This window comes from Staurois parvus, unplaced genomic scaffold, assembly GCF_062004578.1.
Source record: "Staurois parvus isolate SC_StPar_1 unplaced genomic scaffold, SC_StPar_1.0 ptg000192l, whole genome shotgun sequence".
In the NCBI taxonomy this organism is placed as follows: Eukaryota; Metazoa; Chordata; class Amphibia; order Anura; family Ranidae; genus Staurois; species Staurois parvus.
This window is the reverse complement of record NW_028317988.1, coordinates 5,138,211-5,160,415: the sequence shown is the minus strand read 5'-3', so window position 1 is coordinate 5,160,415 and position 22,205 is coordinate 5,138,211. Positions and strand designations below refer to the sequence as shown.

General features: G+C 41.9%; 2 protein-coding genes across 2 annotated transcripts in view; both read left to right on the top strand.

Moving 5' to 3' along the window:
* LOC149461777 (synaptotagmin-14-like) overlaps window positions 1-22,205 on the top strand; it is a 320,275-nt gene that overhangs the window by 101,394 nt on the left and 196,676 nt on the right. The gene's annotated exons all lie outside the window — the stretch shown is intronic.
* LOC149461778 (uncharacterized) lies at window positions 11,164-12,168 on the top strand. The gene has a single exon (XM_089677814.1). The coding sequence runs from the start codon at window positions 11,164-11,166 to the stop codon at window positions 12,166-12,168; it is 1,005 nt and encodes a 334-aa protein (XP_089533940.1).

The following is a 22,205-nucleotide window of genomic DNA, read 5'->3' as shown; positions in this document are numbered from 1 at the left end:
GCCTCTTGGAGCTGGAAATCACTGAAGTAGACACCGCTACGTCAATGAGTTCCACTTGCTTCCGGTTCCCATGCTGAACCATTGTGAATACAGGAGGTCAGCCGCTCAGCACTGGTGCTTCTTTGATTAGACAAGATGGAGGGCATGATGTCACTGCCCTGCCCCTCCACCTTGTCCAATCAGAGAATGCTTTAATTTCTTAATTTTTTTTTAAAATATTTTTTTCTTTTTATTCTCTTATTGCTGTCACAAAAATGGTTGATAAGCCCCCTGTGTAATAGCAAAGTGCAGGTGGCAGATTTTTTTTTGTAACCACTTGCCGTCTTGAAGATTTATCCCCCTACATGACCAGGTCATTTTTTGCTATTCGGTGCTGAGCTGCTTTAACTGACTATTGCGCTGTCATGCAACACTGTACACAAATGAAATTTATAAAATTTTCTTCTCACAAACAGAGCTTTCTTTTGATGGTATTTGATCATCACTGGATTTTTTATTTTTGTGCTATAAATGAAAAAAGACCAACAATATTTTTTTAAAAACCAATATTTTTAACTTTTGCTATAAAACATATCCACATGTCTTTGGTAAAAAAAAATCCCAATCACTGTATATTAATTGGTTTGCGTGAAAATGATAGCATCTACAAATAATGGTATATATACTGGAAGCTTTATTTGTTTTTTATATTAGTAATGGTGGCAATCAGAGACTTAAGGTGGGACTGCGATAGTATGGCAGGCATTCTGACACTAACTGACACTGGGTGGGGACTGAATAATTGACACTGAAATATGCAGTGATACTAATACAGTTATCAGTGCTAATAAAAAGCACTGACACTGCACTAATGACACTGGGCAGGAATAGATTAACATCTGGAGCGATCAAAGGGTTAAGTGTGTGTTAGGGAGTGAATTGATTATTTACTTTGTGGTGTTTTACTAGAGGATGTTCTGGTTTTTTGGCTGTTAGTTGCGCCGTCGATCGTTGAGTCCTAGCCATAAATTCCTGGCCGGGACCCGGTAATTGACATTTTTGTGAACCAATGACAGCATGGGCAGGACGGCGCACATGTGCATCCCTTACCCATAAATGCAGAATCACGTGTGCATATTTACGTGATTCTGCACAGAGCAGCCGCCCTGTAGCAGTAAAACAGTTGTTAAAGGAGACATCAGGGGTCTTTATACCCCTAATGTCAGGCCTGTACTTTATTGAATATAAACAAACACAGATTGTGCTTGATTAACTTTTTCCCTGGACATAGGGGGTGTAGAATGAGCGCTCCAAAACCAGAAACTATGAAAAACATGTTGCTTCTGGCTTCATTCATGATGTTCACTGATCTTTCTTCACTCTCACTGATGACACCCACCATGACTGTCTATCATATCCACTAGAAAGTAGACCATTGGCTAGTAAAATGTAAACAGCCTCCTGCTATTGCCGCCAAGAGTTTGTTTACAGGGCTGTGCTGCCACCAATTTATTCATCACCTCGTGGCAGTGAAAGGGTTAAACCATGTGTTGTTTAAGTGTACAGTCTGTGTAGCCAACATTTTTTTATAGCTTTGGACAGAGTAGAATATAATTAAATTCCCTGTAAAGTTGTTTTTGCTGTCTTTGTTACCACAATGAGTTGTCACCAGAACAAGAGGTGAGGATAAATCTTGCAATGGGGGCACCTGTTCCAGTGACAACGTTATAGAGATCTATTTTCACTTCCTGTTGTATCTCCAGGACAAGAGGTGACGGGAAATATATGTATGTTCAACATTTAAAAGCAAGACATCTTCATGATACTTGCTGTATCTTTTGGTGAATACACAAACGTAGGAAGCCATTCCGTGACCGCTGAAAGGTACTAAATCTGGGGGTAATGAAGCACCTATTCATGTGAATTATGGGGCTGTGCTTAAAGTAGCATGTAGCCCGGTGGGTCATGGGAACCCATCAACAGTTTCAGTCATATGTAGGCTTCTTAGAATAGCTAAATCTTAAATGTAAGGACCCAATTAACTAAACTTCAAAGTCCAAAAATTTGCACATGTAAACAAAACAGCATTTGTTTGCACCAGCATGATACAAAGTCATAAGCACTCCTTCTGTCATTATAATTTTTGTAAATGCTAGAAAGAGTGCAAAGCAAGCATGAACAGGGAGAAAAATGTTCCTGGTGGGTGATTGCTGGCCACTAATGCAACTAAACTATACACTCCATCATAAGCAATGGTATTCTGCTTCACCTACCAAATTAAGCTCAATAATGTAAATTAGAATAAACATTCGAATAAATAGCTTTCACGCTAACACCTGAAACTAGTTAATGATACAGACTCAAAATCTGCTTAGCACATGTGAATTTAATGCATGTTAAAGTGGTTGTAAACCTCAGTTGTGAAATATGAACAAAGAAAACACCTCTATAGTGTGTACTTGTCTCAGTTAAGAACACTAAGTGTCATTTCTGTCTGCTGCTTTGTTCCTCTGCTATCAGAGTCACTTCTGAAAAGTATTTCTGACACCAAGAGAGAAATGGTGACAGGGGAGCCCCTTTATGTACAAAGAGACCTGTAAAACTTTCAAAGACATTCCCTATTCATGAACACATAGAATGTGCGATCTAAGATGATTGGATCCTCAGAAAGAAACTTCTCTCCTTCCAAATCTTTGCCAGACTCCACTGGAAAATATAGTTTACCAAACAGCTGTCTATTCTGTAGTTGATCCTACCATCTCAGTGTTAAAGGATAAGTTCACCTTTAGAACATGTTACTGTATTTATGGTATAACATATTCTAGCACTCCCCCATCCCTCACCCCTTGAGATCCTCCCTGTGACAGTGGGCAGGAGTTCATCTACCCTGCAGATGCTGTCACATATTATTATTATTATTATTATTATACAGTATTTATAAAGCGCCAATAGTTGGCTCAGCGCTGTACATTACAAAGGGGGACAGAACATGTGACAGAACAATACCAATACAATGCAAAACATGAGGGGATTGAGGGCCCTGCTCTTTCGAGCTTACAATCTAGGAGGGAGGGGGTGGTGGCACAGGAGGAGATAGCTGTGGGGGATGGAGTGGTAGGAAGATTGGAGAAGGTCGGCAGGTTAGCAGGGGGTGGGGTAGGCTTCCCTGAAGAGATGGGTTTTCAGGGTGTGCCTAAAGGAGAGGAGAGTAGGTGATAATCTGATGGGTTGGGGCAGGGAGTTCCAGAGGATGGGTGACACCCTGGAGAAGTCCTGGAGGCAGGCATGGGAGGAGGAGACCAGGGAACTAGAGAGAAGGAGGTCTTGTGAGGAGTGGAGTGTGCGTGCTGGGCGGTACTTGGATATTAGGTCAGTGATGTAGTTCGGGGCAGTATGGTGGACAGCTTTGTACGTCAGCGTTAGGATTTTGAATTTGATTCGTTGCGCAATCAGAAGCCAGTGGAGGGATTGGCAGAGGGGGATGGCAGAGATGGAGCGGTTGGAAAGGTGAATGAGTCTGGCAGCCGTATTCAGGATCGACTGAAACGGGGATAGCCAGCGGCGAGGCAGGCCAGTGAGGAGGGAGTTGCAGTAGTCGAGTCGTGATATGATGAGGGAGTGGATGAGCTGTTTAGTGGTTTCTGGGGTTAGGAACGAGCGGATTTTGGCGATGTTGCGGAGGTGGAGTCTGCACGAGTTTGTTAAAGATTGGACTTGGCGCTGGAAGGATAGGTTGGAGTCCAGAATGACACCAAGTACTCTGGCCTGCAGGGCGGGTTTGATGGTGGCGTTGTTGGATGTGACGGAGAAGTCAATAGGGGGTGGTGTCCGGGCTGGAGGGAAGACAAGAAACTCGGTTTTGGAGAGGTTCAGTTTAAGGAAGTGGAGCGACATCCAGCCTGATATGTCGCTCAGTAGGTGTGTGATTCGGGCGGAGACTGAAGGGGTGAGGTGGGGGGTTGAGAGATAGATTTGTGTGTCGTTGGCATAGAGGTGGTAGTTGAAGCCGTGAGAGTGTATGAGTTGGCCAAGGGAGGAGGTGTAGATGGAGAAGAGAAGGGGCCCAAGCACAGAGCCTTGAGGGACCCCAACAGAGAGGGGGAGTGAGGGGGAGGTGGTAGCATTATAGGTAACGCTGAAAGAGCGTTGTGACAGGTTGTAAAATCATCACAGCTGCGTATGGCTCTGCCCACACACCCGTGACATTCATTCACAGAGATCTGTGAATTTAAAAAGATGACAAGTTCTGTCTGCCACAGCTTGTAGTTCTCACTGCACTTTGAGTGAACTTAATAGTGCACTAGTAGTCCACTGATACGTTTCTAACTGAAAGCTTGTACAGAGGTACAGACAAAAAGCTGGAGCATGTGTCTGCAGAAGTCTGACCAGATCAGTGGAGCATGGGTGCAATGCTTTGCAGACTCCTGTAGGAAAAAATAATAAATGCTAATTTTTTCCTGCAAAAATATGTGCATTTATTATCTTCCTAAAGGTGAACTTAGCCTTTAAACAAACATCTCACTGTATCTATTCAAGATGTTCCGTCTTTCAAAGATTCTGCAGACAGAATTTTGAGATGCTCTTCAAAGCTGTATTTATATTCACAGGCCCAGCCTCTGCAACTAGTTCTCACAATTTCATTTTGTCAAACTCTGTATTTGAGGATTGTGCTTTAAATGATAAGTTCACCTTTAATAACATGTTACATTCATATTCAGGGTGTAACATCTAATATGTTACTAAACATCTTCCTGCACCCCAGCCTGATCTCCCATCATTAAGACAGTGGGCAGGGGATCATCATACTTTATAGACAAAGTTTTCTTACACCCAAGATCATCCTCTCTTCAAAGGTGGTATTCATCTTCTACCTCAATGAGGACATAGTATACCATGCATATGCCCTGCTCCAAAGCATCCAAAGGGAATTTCTCTTCATAGCCCTGACATAGTCGAAGACATTAGAGTCTACATCAAAGCTACAGCTTTGATCAGACAGATTCTCTATTTGTCCTGTCCTTAGGACCTCACAAGGGACACCCTATTATCAAGTTCACCATCGCAAGATGGATAAGAAATCTGATCTCTAGAGCTTGAAATCCCAAGGACAAATCTACTCCTGCGCTTTTACTCACCCGTTCCAGCAGATCAATTGGAGTTTCCTAGGTACTCTGAAGGTGACTCTTGTTGTTTGGCCTGTTAGCACAGTTATGCTTGGCTTGCCTAATTTTTGCCCATTCTTCTCATTCATTGCTTGGTGATGTCCCAGGGTCTCTAAATACTTTGCCTATGTTCTGCATTTTACAATAAAGATGAAAACAATTTTGAATTAGCTGTAAATCCTATATCTTGGAGAACAGTACAGGACACATTCCACCCTCCCTTCTATATCTTGGTTACTCTAGCTTGCTACAAAACTGAGGATTCAGTTTCAAGGTAGGAGTATAGGGTAGGCACCCAGTGGGTGTTACCTGGAACGCTTGCCAACTAAACCTAAAATCCAGGGTCTGTAGATACTTTGTAGGTGTCCTATAGTAGAGAAACAATGCTGTGGGTGTATGGTAAATCACAAATGCCCCTTTTTTGTGTGAACTGAGCCTTAGATCAATTTGTCTACAAGAACAGGATCATTACAACAGTTCATATTTAGTTTTAGGTGTATAGGTCTGCGTTAAATATTCCCTGGTGCTCTTGATTATGTGCATAGCTTTGCTGTGCTTGTAATGGTACCTATCCAAATGCCAGTTTTAGCCTGCAGATGCTAAATTTGGTGTTTGGTGGACCTCACAATTTTATAAGATTTCCTTTTGCAAAAAATGTTTCTTTTTTTACAGTGCGTTCTAGCTAAGGAGAGTGTACTTACTAATGACAGATGATCTTTCTCAACCTGACTAAAAATTCTTTAGCTTCCCAAGTTATGCTAAGTTACATTGTATATCATGTCAAAAATCTAATCGCACTTTTATAGTCTTTTATTTCATTCTTGGAAGCACATTGCAAAATAATTGTACATCAGACACTTCAAAAAGATAAATATAAAGTACTACAGAGCATACTGGTTGTAACATTATTAAAAGTTATATGTCATTATAGGGCTGTAGGAAGTGGGCTGATGAAAATAGTATTCTATAAAAAAGGGGAATGTCTTTAATGCTGTTGAACTGTATGGTATTATTGATATTATTATATTATATTCTAAGACGTGCACCATGGTTTTTTTTTATCTTAATCATGCAGTAAAGGACACAGTGCTTGTATTCGTTGACAATAGTGTATATGCAGGCTACCTTCAAATGAATGGGCACTAGCAAACTACTAGGACCACCACTAATGGATGCTCACATAACTCCATGAACTCCTTGAGTGCCTGCAGTTGTCCTGTCTATGTAATCCTTACCTCCTTGCTGCAGTGCTTCTCCTAGTCCTCTGATTCCTTTCACGTGTTGTGGGATTCTGTATTCACCTATCAGCATACTTTTCTGTGGGTTTATATATCCTTTCCCTTCCATCAATTGCTGGCCCACCTTTCAGTTTGCTTTCCTATATATACATGTGCTCAGTGCAGGCAAAGTTGCCTAACAACTTCACAGTTTTCTGAGCTCTTGTCTGCTTACTATTTCCTGTGTCCTGTGTCTGAATACCCGTGTACCGATCCCGGATTTATCTACCTGCCTTTCCTGCCACCTGCCCTGACCTCGACTTGTTATCCTTCAGTCTCCTGCAGTAGTACTCTGCACACACCAGTGGCTCAGACTCTGCGCCCTGGGGAACCCTGATTGGGCAAACTACAAGGGCTTACGATCACAGACTCCTGACATTGAGCCAGCCTCCAGTCTTTTTGGCAATGTCTTTAGGTGCTGGATATCTTCTCCTTTTTGGAGAAGCTTTTCTTTTTAAACCATTTTTTTTCTATTTCCACTTCTATCAAGATCTGACTGTTTATTGCCCTGGACTATCTAGCCGTTTCCAAATCAGTACCCCTCAGTGTTATGTTTTGGGAACTGTACCCGGACAACACTGTGTAGGGTCAACCTTTAATGTTTGCTTTGGGCACTAGATCCTATGTAAAGTGCTCACCCTGGCAAAAAGTGCAACCCTAACTGGCCCAGTGATGTGGATAAGGTAAAACAGGTTTTCCCTTTATTTTGTGACCAGTTCCTGGCTATTAATAGACAATCCGCAGTGTTTAGCACACAATGCAGATATACACTCACTGGCCACTTTATTAGGTATACCTGTTATATTGCCTTGTAACATACACAAATTGCTAATCAGCCAATCACATGATAGCAACTCAAGGCAAGCAATGCATGTAGGCATCTAGGCGTGGTGAAGACTACTTGCTAAAGTTAAAACCGAGCATTAGAATGGGGAAGAAAGGGATTTAAGTAACTTTGAACATGGCATTGTTGTTGGTGCCTGACGGGCTGGTCTGAGTATTTCAAAAACTGCTGATCTGAGATTTTGATGCACAACCATCTCTAGGGTTTACAGAGAATGGTCCAAAAAAGAGAAGCTCTCCAGTGAGCGGCAGTTGTGTGGACAGAAATTCCTTGTTGATGTCTGAGGTCAGAGGAGAATGGGCAGACTGGTTCGAGATGATAGAAAGGCAACAGTAACTCAAATAACCACTTGTTACAACCAAGGTATGCAGAATACCATCTCTGAATGCACAACATGTCGAACCATGAAGCAGATGGGCTACAACAGCAGAAGACCACACCGAGTGCCAGTCCTGTCAGCTAAGAACAGGAAATGGAGGCTACAATTTGCACAGGCTCACCAAAATTGGACAATAAAAGATTGGAAAAATGTTGCCTGGTCTGATGAGTCTCAATTTTAGCTGCGACATTCAGATGGTAAGGTCAGAATTTGGTGTAAATAACATGAAAGCATGAATCCATCCTGCCTAGTATCAATGGTTCATGGATGTAGAGCCGACAAATCTGCAGCAACTGCGTGATCATATCATGTCGATATAGACCAAAATCTCTGAGGAATGTTTCCAACACCTTGTTGAATCTATGCCATGAAGAATTAAGGCAGTTCTTTTTGAAGGTAAAAGGGTGTCCAACCAGGTATGAGCAAGGTATACCTAATAAAGTGGTCTGTGAGTGTATAAGCAGTGGACAATCTCACAACCAAGACATAGTACTCTCTTTTGTTGCAAAAGATTGTTTATCGATTGTTTATCGGCATTTGCATCAGTCTGGATCTCAGTTCAGTCCTGGAATCCAATCTACTGTTGCAAAGGTGTAAAAAATAGATTTTCTCTCTCTTCCCCTTCCTCGCTTCCTACCCTACAATCTGGCAACATCAGCTCAAATACAAGTAGGTTTACTTGCTGTCTTGGACAGACTTCAGTCACAGGGCATGGTTTTACCAGTTACTCCAGCTGATAGGTTCAGAGGTTTTTAATCAAAACTATTAATAGTCCCAAACCAAATGGGGGTATATACCCCATACTGGACCTAAAATCTGTAAACAGATTTCTATGTGTTCAAAAACTGCATATGGAATCAGCAAGATCTGTCATTGCTTCTCTAAGACAAGGGGGATTTCTGGCACCAGTAGATATACAAGATGCCTATCAACACATCCCCATCTTCCCCTCACATCAATGCTTTCTGCAATTTGCTGTGGGAGACCAACATTTCCAATTTGTAGCACCACCAATTGGGCTCTCCTCTGTGCTCCAAGTACTGTATTTACAAAAGTGCAAACCTATGGCATTCATGTCACCAGGTACTTGGATGACCTTCTGCTGAAGGACCCCTCAGCCACAACCTTATCTGCCAATGTCCAAAGTATGAATTAGTTTCTTCAAACCTTTGGCTGGTTAATCAACCTTCCAAAATCTGCCCTCAATCCTCATACTGGAGTAAATTCATTATCTTGGAATACAGTACAGAAAACAGGCCCCTCTTGTCTGTCTTCTGTGGGCACTTTTTGCTTGCATAAAAACTGTTGTGGAAAGAATAAACTCTTCAGAGAAGATGTCTATCATCTGAGGACATTACTGAAAACTCTAGACTTATGGACTGTATGGTGTTACATGAGTACACATTAAGGGCAGCCCTATCAAGTTTTTTCCAGAGGCCAGTCACCTGAAGATTTCCTGCATATAGCCCATGGGTTATGAATACAAGCCCTGTGTCCTGTAGTGCACTCAATGGTAAGGAAATAAAAGGTAAGTTTCCATTTTTTCCAGATATATTGATATATTCCAGACTAGCACAAAATCAATGTTTCTCCATTGTACCAGTGGTTATTAGATACAAATGACACCCCATTCAACTGTGGGTAATGTTCAAAGCCCTGTTGAAATTATTACTGTAATACAGTCTGACTGTATAAACAGTAAGTATGGGATCCTTAGTAAGTAAGTCTCTTAGCAGCACACTAGAGACCTGGGCTGCTCCAACAAAGAGTGCAGCAGTCTGGGACTCTATGGCCCTGATTTACTATTAGGCGTGGGCGCATATTCGTGGGCGAATGCCCAATTTTTATGGGCGACCGTCTATTTTTACCCCGCAACGAGATTTACTATTGAGCAGCGCCCATAAGCAGATGCCCAATCGAATTTACAAAAAGACACACGCCCGGAATCAGACTCACAAAGCAGACTTGCTAAGAAGCACGTCTAACACCATGAAAAAGCACTGCAGAGACATGTTCACTTAGAAATTTGCTTTGCCAAATATCAGGACTTCACTTTAAACAATATCTGCTATTTCCAAAAAAATTAAGAATGTGTTAAAAATCGTTTTTTTAAAGGAAATCGACACAGTAAAAATCTAGACGTCCGTGCAGTGTCTTTGGCAGATATAAATGCGCGTGTGCAGAACACATTTTAGGTGTCTGCCATGGGCGTTTGCTTTTTAGCCACTGCCCAATAGTAAATCTCACTGTAGGTGTCTAACACACCCATTCCCAGTGCTGCAATCACCAGCACTGAATTTGTGACCTTGTCTACTTATCACAGTGGGATTTATTTACTAAAGCTGGAAAGTGCCAAATTAGTCTTGCTTCTGCATAGAAACCAATCAGTTTATAACCTCAGTTTGTTCAATTATGTTTTGTCAATAAAACCTGTAGGCTGGTTGGTTTCTATTCAGAAGCTAGACTGTTTTTGCACTCGCCAACTTTTGGTAAATAAACCCCAGTGTGTGCTGATAGCCAGTCCCTCAGCAAGGTACAGCCACTAATCCAATCTCCTTCACGACATGCCCACTTCAAGAATCCACCCTGGGTAAACCTCAGTGTCGAGCTTACTTAGATGGATGATGTCATTATCGCTCCATACATGGTGTTCTGGTCTTCTGGTTGGTTGCTGAAGCCCAAGTACTGTCATATGGGGGGGAGGCCACATGTTCCCCCATGACTGTAAGCCCTGTACCATAAGAGAAATATAGGAAGGGCTCCAACGGAATAGAGTTGCATGGACTGGGAAGCATAACTTGTTGGTGGCGTTGGATATCAGTAAACGTTGTCATTTTTTAACTGAATGGCGTAGAACAGGCTTTTTTAGTTGGCCCATCTGCAACATATACTGTGTGTTAGGTTTTTTTTTCTATCTGGGTAGGTTTGAAGAATATGGAGAAAAAAAAATACTGTCATGAAGTTTCAGGAGTTTTACTTTCAGTTGTTCATGTGTCATGCATGGTGATGCAGTGATGGGGATCAGTATAGACACAATATGGCTCCACACTAACACCCTGTTGATTATGTTAAAGCAAGAAGGATACAGACATAGATATCTGAGTCCATGGTTTAGCTGATTCTTGCATTTGTTGATTAGCAGCATTTCCCGCTTCAAAAGTAAAGAAGATTAATAGGTTGTCTTTGGGGAACCTGAAATTATTCTATTGTAGAAATGATTTTGCTTATCTGCAATTTGCATTTAAAATGCATTACTGTGATTTGTTTTTATGTGCCATGTAATTCTTTTGGGTGAAACTGTATATTTTTTTATAAATTAATCCTTACATGGTATCATTGTCACCACAGAGAACTCTTATTTACCTTCTTCATAACCACATATGCAAAGGCTAATCATCTGAATTGCCACGCCAAACAAGAAAGGTTTGAATATCAGAATCCCACATGCATGTTCTTTGGAGAATCCTGAACTATAGATATTTCTGCACGCTTGGCATATTTTAAGAAGAGCCAAATTTAGCTATGGCATTTTTCAAGAGCTTTCAGCAAAGCATTGGCCTTCCATCTATGTCTTCTATTGGAGACACTCTCAGTAATGCTCTCAGTAATGCTGTCGATGGTTTGGCAAGTGCTGTTGAAGGGGTTAGTTATACTGTGGCAGATTCGGTCACTGAGCAGGTTACAAGTATGATGCAAGGGTTACGCACAGAGGATGAGGATGGTTATATGGCTCAGGCTAATAAAATGAAAGAGGAAACACAAAGTCCTCAAGATACGTTGCAGTACCACTATGGAACAAACTCTAGTCAGTCACCCATGGATTCTAATGAAGCTGAGACTTCCTTATCTGCATATCAAACATCATCTGAATATAAGAATGAAGGAAAATCAAACTATAATGGCAGTTCCCGCAGACGTCATTGTCAATCTGAATTCGTATCCCATGAGTCTTATACTGGTAAAGGCTCTGAGTCAGAAGGAAGAGGTCAGGTGAGTTACTCATATCAGACTGCAGAAGAATGTGAACAAGTAGATGGAAACCAGAATGGGGATTACTGTAATTACATGAATAAACATGGTCAAATGATCTCAGATGGAATAGAGAAAAAGGGGAAATCGAAAAACTTACATCAAAAATGTACAGAATATAAGTCAAATGAACAAGGAAGAGCATCTAAAAATACAGATGATGTTTCTGATCATTCTTTGAGAAAAAAAAGACAGAGGTCATCTAGATATAACAGTGACTTAGAAACTTCTCCTCTGCCTGGTAGAGGGGAGAAAGGAGACCGCAGAGAAGCAAAGATTAATCAAGTTAATCAAACAAATACTGCATCACCTAGAAAGCACAAAAGCCATCGTGAGGATCCCAGAAAAGCACATGAGACCAGTCCTGTGGTTAGCAGCAAAGACAGCACATTTAAGGAGAAACGTCTTCATAGGGGTAAGGAGAGACCTTCAGAGCATTCAGAAGACACCACAAAGAAAGCATCAAGAAAAGGTAATCTGATCTCTGTCTCTGCGTGAAGTGCGTCAACTCTTCTGAGCTTTCTTCCAGTTCTTGTGTTAAATGCTTTCACTTCAACTTCACTTTAAGTATTCTTCAGAAGGCTGTTTTTTCTTCAAGGAATTCAAGCCCTGGGGCCAATGACAACAGTTTCTTAATTTACTTATATGGCGGAGTCTACAAAACGAAAGGGTGGGAGAGTAGAGATGTAGTGTTGTATAAATAGTTTAAAGCTTTGCAACTATATTTATGACTATTCCCTTCTAGCTGTCAGAGGTAGCATTGTACTATGTTTAGGGTCTAAGTGCACATTTGTTCTTTGCTTTTGTTGTAGTTTATTGCTTTTTTTTGTAGTTTATTTATAGTTACATAGTTGCAGTGTGGTAAGGCCTTGTTGCAAGAACAGATTTTGTCTAATTCCTGTGATTCAGCTTTGAAGTAACCAACCAGTTATTTAAACAGGTAGTTACATAGTTGGTAAGGTTGAATAAAGACAAAAGACACACAACAGTAGTGTGTGTGGCTACTGTTTTCCTGTACATTGTGTTCGATACAAAAAATATCTAAAAGTTTGTTAAACTTCTCTAAACTACCCGCTGATACCACCACCCACTCCTCTGTTTTAACTACGTAGGTCTTCTTGTAAAGTTGTCATAGCTTGGTTTGAAATTATTGCCCTGATCAGTTTTGTATTGGCAGCAAACACTGAGATTAAACTATTTATTCCAATCTCTAGATCATTTATGAACAAGTTAAACAGAATTGGCTCAGAGTCATGCAGCACCCTGCTCACAACTCTAGGCTAGTGTTTGTATAATTTTGAGGCAACCCATTCAAAAATATAAGAAACTAAATAGATTTAGCAGCATCAACCCACGTAGTACACGCTACATTAAAGGCAATTCATTCTTACAAAGCAAATACACCTTTACACACTGGTACTGACTAAAATTCCAGTGCTTTTCTTCTCCCTCAATTTCTGTCCCTAATTCATCTAACATGACCCCATTGGTAATGGAGAGGTGCTAACAAGGATGTTGTGCAGGGGCCAGAAGTTCACCTTATCAACTGATGACATCATCAGTTGTTGGGATGCTGGCAGCTGGCCCACGCTGTGCCCAGAGTTGTAATGGTGCACAATGAAAATCTGTTGCTTTGTCTGCCAAGAAGGCAGGCTTGATCCACTGGCCAGCTTGTTGACACTTTTTGGGTAATTTAGTGCAATTTTTAGGCATTTTGCCAAGGCACCCTTGAAGATCCCCCTGAAGATCTCAGAAGGCACCCCAGGGTGCCTCAGTACCCTGGTTGTAAAAGGCTGCTCTAGACCATTCAGAAAATATGCTGTTAATCACCACCCTCTGGATACGCTTTTGCAACCAGTTTTCTATCTAGGTACATACATGTCATCAATGCCAAAAGACCTTAATTTGTAAATTAATTGTTTATGAATGACTGTATCAAATGTCTTAGCAAAGTCTAGATACCCTATGTCCATAGGCCTTCCTCTATCCAAATTACAGCTCACCTCTTCATAGAAGGTTAACAGAATGGTCTGGCAAGATTGGCTCTTCAAACATCTATGTTGGTTACTACTAATGATATTGTTTTCATCAGCAAATTCTTTTCATTACATACTATTGATGTTAGGCTGACTAGTCTGTAGATTCCAGGTATAAACTGTGTCTTGACCCTTTTCTAAATATTGGCACCACATTTGCTTATCACCAATCTGCTGGTACCATTCCAGTCAGTAAGCTGTTCTTACTGGGAAATTAGGAATAATGGTCTGGCTATAGCATTGTCTTTAAGAACTCTTGGGTGTAAGCAATCTGAAGTGCGCTGTCGGCTGATGTCACTTTAACGTCAGGATCCCCTCAGAAGCCTGGACCGGTACCTGACTCAGTCTCTCAGTGATCCAGATTCGGATCCTGAGCCAGCTGCTCCCGCCCCCTCCACAGCCAAGCGCTCCAGTGAGAGATAGTGGTGACTAAGCGATCAGAAGTGTCTTTCCCTTGTGACCAACTTCCCCTGATCATCTTTTATGTGACCAGTATATTCTGACCTCGTCTTTTTACTATTAATATACTTTAGAAAATTTGGAGGGATATTTTTTTACGTTCCCCAGCAATGTGTCTTTCGTAATCTACTTTTGCACTCTTTAATTTTTTTATTATGCTTATTGTAGTTTTGGGATGCCAATGATGACCCATCGACCTTATATTTATTAAAGGATTGTTTTTTCTTGTTAATATGCCTTTTTACATTAGTGTTTAGCCATCCAGGTTTAACTTTTGTTCTTTTATATTTGTTACCCAGTGTATCTGCATTGCAGTTCTTTACTACTTTACTTTACTTTAGTGCTTTAGTTAACATTAACTGTCAGTGAACTAGCATTAGGACTGGCATTCACACTGTCACTGTTGGGCTGTGTTTCCCAATGCAGTTGTAACAGAAAGGAAAAGGCAAACAGCCTTAGGTCCTATGATTTCAGTTTCCAATAATAAAAGAAAACAAATAAGGGGGAAACAGAAAACACACTGCAATGCACGTTAAAAACTAATTTCAGTGCATCACAGCGCAATTTAAACATAAAACACTTGCTGTGCATGTACATTATGTGTGCTAATGCATGTGCTATGGTGTATGCAAGCCCCTAGGGATTAGCCTTAAAAGTGAAGTGTCAGAAGCACAATTAACCCGATCGTGATCACAGTTATTTGCTTTTTTGTTTTTTGCTTTTCGACGCTCGATGCCAACAGTGGCAATATCCATCAGTTAACCTGACAATAATTTGTCAGGACTAATTATTAGTCAGAACTACTTTTTCCATTTGATATTGATGCTGATAGGTAGGAATACACACTACTGCACATTCTTAGTTATCTGCTGCAAGGTTTGTTATTATTCCCATGGCAAGGAACATTTTTATGTGGACTTAAAATGGCATATTGTTGTTACAAAAGGGTAAACTAAAGCAGAGAGGTGCACTTTTAGTACGTAATGCCTTGGAAAATTTGCTTTGAATCTAGGAGCCAGCTAAAAAATTTAAGAGTGTTGTTTTTTTTTTTTTTTTAGCGGGGGTTGTGTCCCCTAACCCTAACTTACAGCAGAGCAGCCAGCCAATAACCCCGACATAATGCTGTTATGCCGGGGTTATAGGCTGTCTGGAAAGAATGAAAGTAAAAACCTGTTATGGGGGAAACTCATTATGCCGATTGCCCTCTCACCAATTTTCACAACACAACCACCCCCCACAGCTCTCACCTCTTCACATATCACCCTCCCCCCCGCTCTTCACAAATCCCCCCCCCCACTCTTAAAGAATTCTTGAAGAATTGCTCATGCCTGGTGCCAACAGTGAATGGGCTGGCAAAAGCCCATTCACCAGGACACAATTTCCATGGCAACCTGGTGCCTGGCATTTGTCGAGCCCTTCAGTACATGTTTACCGGGCTTGACAGAGGTATAGCAGGAGTAAAAAGTAAAAGTTTAGAATTGTACATTACATAGTAAAAATGTATATTGGGGGTTATTAAGTAATATGTATAAGGCAGCCCATACATTAATCTTTTTTATATTCATTCAACCAGTGGGTAAAACGAAAGAAAAAAATGACCAAATTCACACACTTAAAGTGGATGGGGGAATCACTCTCCAGAGTTTTGTATTCTGGCAGCAGGAAGACTCCCCTGTCATCAGAATACACTGATCAGTGGTGAGTCTATAGCTGGCGGCATTGACCAGTCAGGAAAAACTCAACAGGGTGGTTGTACAGAAGTCGATCCATGCTGAACTGGCTGAATTTCAATCCGTATATGGCCAGCTTGGGAGGATTATTATAACAGTGTGTGTATGTATATGTGTGTATATATATATATATATACAGTGCATCCAGAAAGCATTCACAGCGCTTAACTTTTGCCACATTTTATTATGTTACAGCCTTATTCCAAATTGGATTAAATTCATTTTTTTCCTCAACATTCTACAAACAATACCCCATAATGACAGCGTGAAAGAAGTTAATTTTGAAATCTTTGCAATTTATTACAAATAGTATTCACAGCCTTTGCCATGGCACTCCAAATTGAGCTCTGGTACATCCTGTTCCCACTGATCATCCTTGAGATGTTTCCACAACTTGATTGGAGTCCACCTGTGGGAAATTCAGTTGATTGGACATGATTAGGAAAGGCATAAACCTGTCTATATAAGGTCCCACAGTTAACAGTGCATGTCAGAGCACAAACCAAGCCATGAAGTCCAAGGAATTGTTCGTAGACCTCCGAGACAGGATCGTATCAAGGCACAGATCTGGGGAAGGATACAGAAAACTTTCTGCAGCATTGAAGGTCCCAAATGAGCACAGTGGCCTCCATATGTAAGTGGAATAAGTTTAGAATTACCAGGAATCTTCCTAGAGCTGGCTGCCCAGCCAAAATGAGTGATCAAGGGAGAAGGGCCTTAGCCAGGGAGGTAACCAAGCACTCGATGGTCACTTTGAAAGAGCTCCAGCATTTCTCTGTGGAGAGAGGAGAACCTTCCAGAAGAACAACCATCTCTGCAGCACTCCACCAGTCAGACCTATATGGTAGAGTGGTGGAGTCTACCAAAAGGAACTTTAAGATCATGAGAAACAAAATTCTCTGGTCTAATGAAACAAAGATTGAACTCTTTGGTATGAATGCCAAGCGTCATGTCTGGAGGAAACCAAGCACCACCCACCACCTGGCCAATACCATCCCTACACTGCAGGATGGTGGTGGCAGCATCATGCTGTGGGGATGTTCTTCAGTGGCAGAAACTGGGAGACTAGTCAGGATCGAAGGAAAGATGAATGCAGCAATGTACAGAGACATCCTTGATGAAAACCTGTTCCAGGGTGCTCTGGACCTTAGACTGGGGTGACAGTTTATCTTTCTACAGGACAACGACCCTAAGCACACAGCCCACATAACAAAGGAGTAGCTACGGGCCATCTCTGTGAATGTCCTGGAGTGGCCTAGTCAGAGCCCAGACTTAAACCCGATTGAACATCTCCGGGGAGATCTTAAAATGGCTGTGCACCGACACTCCCCATCCAACCTGATGGAGCCTGAGAGATACTGCAAAGAAGAATGGGAGAAATTGCCCAAAAATAAGTGTGCCAAGCTTGTAGCATCATACTCAAAATGACTTAAGGCTGTAATTGGTGCTAAAGGTGCTTCAACAAAGTTTTGAGCAAAGGCTGTGAATACTTATGTACATGTGTTTTTTTTTTCATTTTTCATTTTCAACAAATTGCAAAGATTTCAAAACAAACTTTTTTCATGTTGTCATTATGGGGTATTGTTTGTAGAATGTTGAGGAAAAAAATTAATTTAATTCATTTTGAAATAAGGCTGTAATATAACAAAATGTGGCAAAAGTTAAGCGCTGTGAATACTTTCTGCACTGTATATAGTTTTGGGAAAATTTAGCTCTCATGAATGAGTACTGTCAATGCCAGATAAGCTGTTTAAGGGCTTGTTAGCCCACTTTTATTAAAACGGTCAAAAGAACAAATGGCTTCCCTTGCAGGGTGTAACGGAACCGACCCAGACTGCACTTGGGTACTTCCGTTAGAATACCGCTTCCCCATCCCAACACCGACAACAGACACTACAGCTGACCATACAAGACTAGACGACAACAATCTTGAAGTAATTCAGAAGGTAGACTAGTTTATTGTAACACAGATGCAAGATATATACACTCAAGGGGACAATTCCCCCCTCCCTGCATAATGACACAGGGCGGGGCAATCTACATTTAGTAACAAGAGACACACCAACAGACAGTCCCATCAGGAGGGAGGGCTGCTGGAGACACCCCCCACCAAGCCAATACACATAAACACATACATCCCATAATAGTTTGCTCCCAAGCCAGACACACAATAGAACAATGGGATGCAACCACATAACATCAAACAATCAACAACCCCCCACCCCAATATTAGGACAGATAACCCTGTACCCCTAACAGGCACAGGGTGATTTACACATAAGAGGGATATGGGGAGCTGAGACAGGGGTCTCCCCACCTCTTCAAAGTGAGCTGGGTTCCATGGGCCCCCCACCCAAAGTGACTCCCGTCACACAGGGTTTCCACCATCTACACAAAATAAAGTAACATTCAGCCTCCTGGCTCTCTTAAGCAGCCCCGCTTTTCAGGCCTTGTGCTTCAGTTCTCCTGACCATCCACCACAGCATCCCTGAGTTCATGTATGAACGCTGTACCTCTGTCATCTCTCTTTCCCTTGCATCTCCCTGCTGCTTCATTGACACCGTGCAGACATGCCTCTAGCTGCTCCCTTGCAACCAAACGGATGCCTCAGGAGTGTGGAGCCCAGAACCCAAGTCATGATTCTCCTAAAATCCCAGCACACACATGCACCATCAGTGTGTCAGTTGTCAGCAACACCTGGTCCCAGGATTGGAGATTTCCTACCTCCTAAATCTCTACAAAATCTCTGGTCTCCATGTCCCAAACCAAGTTTTACCAACCACTGAGGAAACTGAAAAACCAGTTTACTGCAAATGAAACAAGCACTATGGAGCCTCTCAGTCTGCCTATTTGGGAATCCTGGGTGCCATAAAATACTTTTTTCGATAGGGCACTACACTATATTGCCAAAAGTATTGGGACGCCTGCCTTTACACACACATGAACTTTAATGGCATTCCAGTCTTAGTCTGTAGGGTTCAGTATTGAGTTGGCCTACGCTTTGCAGCTATAACAGCTTCAACTCTTCTAGGAAGACTGTCCACAAGGTTCAGGAGGGTGTCTATGGGAAGGTTTGACCATTCTTCCAGAAGCGCATTTGTGAGGTCAGGCACTGATGTCAGCCGAGAAGGCCTGGCTCTCCGTCTCCGCTCTAATTTATTCCAAAGGTCAGGACTCTGTGCAGGCCAGTCAAGTTCCTCCACCCCAAACTTGCTCATCCATGTCTTTGTGGACCTTGCTTTGTGCATTGGTACGCAGTCATGTTTGAACAGGAAGAGGCCATCCCCAAACTGTTCCCACAAAGTTGGGAGCATGAAATTGTCCAAAATGTCTTGCTATGCTGATGCCTTAAGAGTTCCCTTCACTGGAACTAAGGGGCCAAGCCCAACCCTTGACAAACAACCCTAGACCATAATCCTCCCTCCACCAAAAGTTACACTTGTCACAATGCAGTCAGGCAAGTACCGTTCTCCTGGCAGCCACCAAACCCAGACACGTGCATCGGATTGCCAGACAGAGAAGCGTGATTGGTCACTCTAGAGGACTCATCTCCACTGCTCTAGAGTCCAGTGTTGGCGTGCTTTACAGCACTGCATCCGATGCAGCTTGGATGCAGCTTCTCAGCCATGGAAACCCATTCCATGAAGCTCTATACACTGTTGTTGTGCTAATCTGAAGGCCACTTGAAGTTTGGAGGTCTTTAGCTATTGACTCTGCAGACAGTTGGCGACTTTTCAGCATGCGCTAACCCTGCTCTGTCATTTTATATGATTTTATACACCTGTGGCCATGGAGGTGATTAGAAAACCTGAATCCAATGATCTGGAGGGGTGTCCCAATACTTTTGGCAATATAGTGTGTGCATATATATGTGTGTGTGTGTGTGTGTATATATATATATATATATATACTGTATATATCATATTTACCAATATTTCCAAAACGTTTTTAGGGGTACCCTCTTTTTCTGTATGCCCAGAAAGCCACTGTAGGCAGAGAATTACTTTAGTTGTGGGGCATTCATTTATTATGGGCGTGGTTTAGAAAAAGGTAAGTGAAATAAAAATGCAAAGCATGCCACAGTGAAAAGTTGGCGTGGTTTAAATTACGCTAACTATTGGGCATGGCTTAAAGGGGGTGTGGTTAAAAAGAGTCTGAGATGACATACAGGCAGAACAGAGTGCAGAATGAACTTCACTGCTGTGATCCACAGGATAAGTACAGCTAAACGAGCTTTTGTGTACTTCTCCTTTCAGGAACATGTATGAATAGTAGACATAAGGCCCCTTTCACATGGTGCGGAATGCGTTCCGATCAGCAAGGGATCAGCTCGCAGATCCCCTGCTGATCAGAGCAGAGTGGGCAGGTGACAAATCCACACTGTCACCATGTATACTAATGTGGAGGTCCACCAAGTGCATTACCATATGAGAACCACTCATAAAGCTTCATCCGCATATCAATAGGAGAAATAGCCTCCAAACGTCCTCCATATAATCTGGGGCCTCCGCCGTGTCCCTTGGACCAGTAAAACTATGTATATACCATGGCTGCTGTTCCTGGAAGCTGGAGACCACTGCAGTAGACACCGCTGCTCCAGTGATCTCCACTTGTTTCCAGGTCTCGTGCTGAGAGGCAGGCCTGATGCATTGTGATTACAGGAGGTTGGCCACTAACCAGGAGCGCAATTCAGATTGCTTTGCTGGAGAGGTGGGGCAGTAATATTCAGGGACATCAGCCAGGTATAATATATACAGACTTACATTGGTCCAAGCTGGATCAATTTTACTATGTAGAAATATACTATGCCTGGAATTATTATTTAAGGGCACAGGAAACTCCACTGAGGTGATTCCCAGGTTCCCCATTTACATCACTGGTACATGGAAAAATGTCAATGTCTTTGTAAAGGGCATCCCCGACTCCTTGATACTCGCATTGCCAGCATTTCCTTACTATTCCTGTATCCAGCACAGCTGGTGACAGTAACTTACATTACCTAATATTGAGAAGCACCTGACCTCCACCACAGTAGCAGTATTTAATTCTAGCAGCCAGTCGCTAGGCCTGGGCATTGCCACAAGAAGGAGCAGGTCACATCACCACTCCCCTAGCCTCTGACACTGGGTGACACTTTGCAATTAGTGCTGGTTGTGGAGGAGAAAGGAGCAACGGTGAAGTGCTGGCAAGGTGAGTATAATAGGGTTGGGGGTCCTTTTGAAAGACACTGTCACTTTGCCCTGTACAGACAAGATGACAGTGCATTTAAAGTATAACTGAAGGCATAACTTTTTTTAAGTTTTGGATAGAGTTTAGCGGGATTAGAACACCTATTAGGCTTTTATTGCTGTCTGTGCCTCCATTAGGGAGATTCACCCTCTCTCTATTTGTCCTGTTTACCATTTTCATTGAAAGATACAGTAAAAGAATATCCCAAATTTTGGGGTTTTCCCCAGAAAAGTAATAGAGGGGATATCTTCCAATCTTTCATAGCCAGTTTTGGCTATGGGACAGGAAGTGAAGGTAAATCTCTTTAATGGGACACAGATGGTTAAAAAAAAACCTGACAGGGGTTATAACTCTACTGTATCCAAAATGAAAAAATTACTATAGTTCTACTTGGCTAAAATATATGGAAATGCCCTTTTATTTCACATGCATTTCCTTTCTAAGGTACCTTAATTATTTTCCAGTCAGGCGGGTGTAATTTCTTAAAGTCTGACTTTTAGCGAGCAGTTGCTAATCATCTGACTCCTGAATTGCATTGGGAGTGCCTATATTTTAGCTAATGGGTGAAATAACAGGAATTTATGCCGGTTTAATGAAATGAGAGATCTCAGACAGGTGATTACTACTGTCAGGATTTCTGCTAGGTTGGAGGCTGCATTGCCTGCCTCCTGGAGTCTGATGTTCTGACAAATCTTGTTGTTTTATGGCAGAGCAGGGGTGGCCGTGTTGACAACCTACCAGATTGAAATTCACTGACACCGCACCCACATTTTATTGGCACAGCCAAGTTTTTACTGGCATTTCCAAAAGCTAAAAATATACAGTTTTAAGTGCAAATTTCAGTATTTAGTATTTCAGTATATGCAATTATCAATGTGATTTAAGGTAGATATTAAGGCAAATAACATATATCTTATTTTATTTTCAATAGTAAGTAAGTAGCTCAGGGACAGGACTTAGGAGGGCAAGAAATTAGAATGGGCAGGCACACACGCCTGAAATTGACTCTCACACTGACAGCAGAGTGCAGCAGCACAGATGATGATGACACCTCACTGACATATAACATCCCCTCCTCAGT

Bases quoted from the DNA above. Each gene is read 5' to 3' on its own strand.
- LOC149461778 (XM_089677814.1), top strand. From the start codon at position 11,164: ATGGCATTTTTCAAGAGCTTTCAGCAAAGCATTGGCCTTCCATCTATG.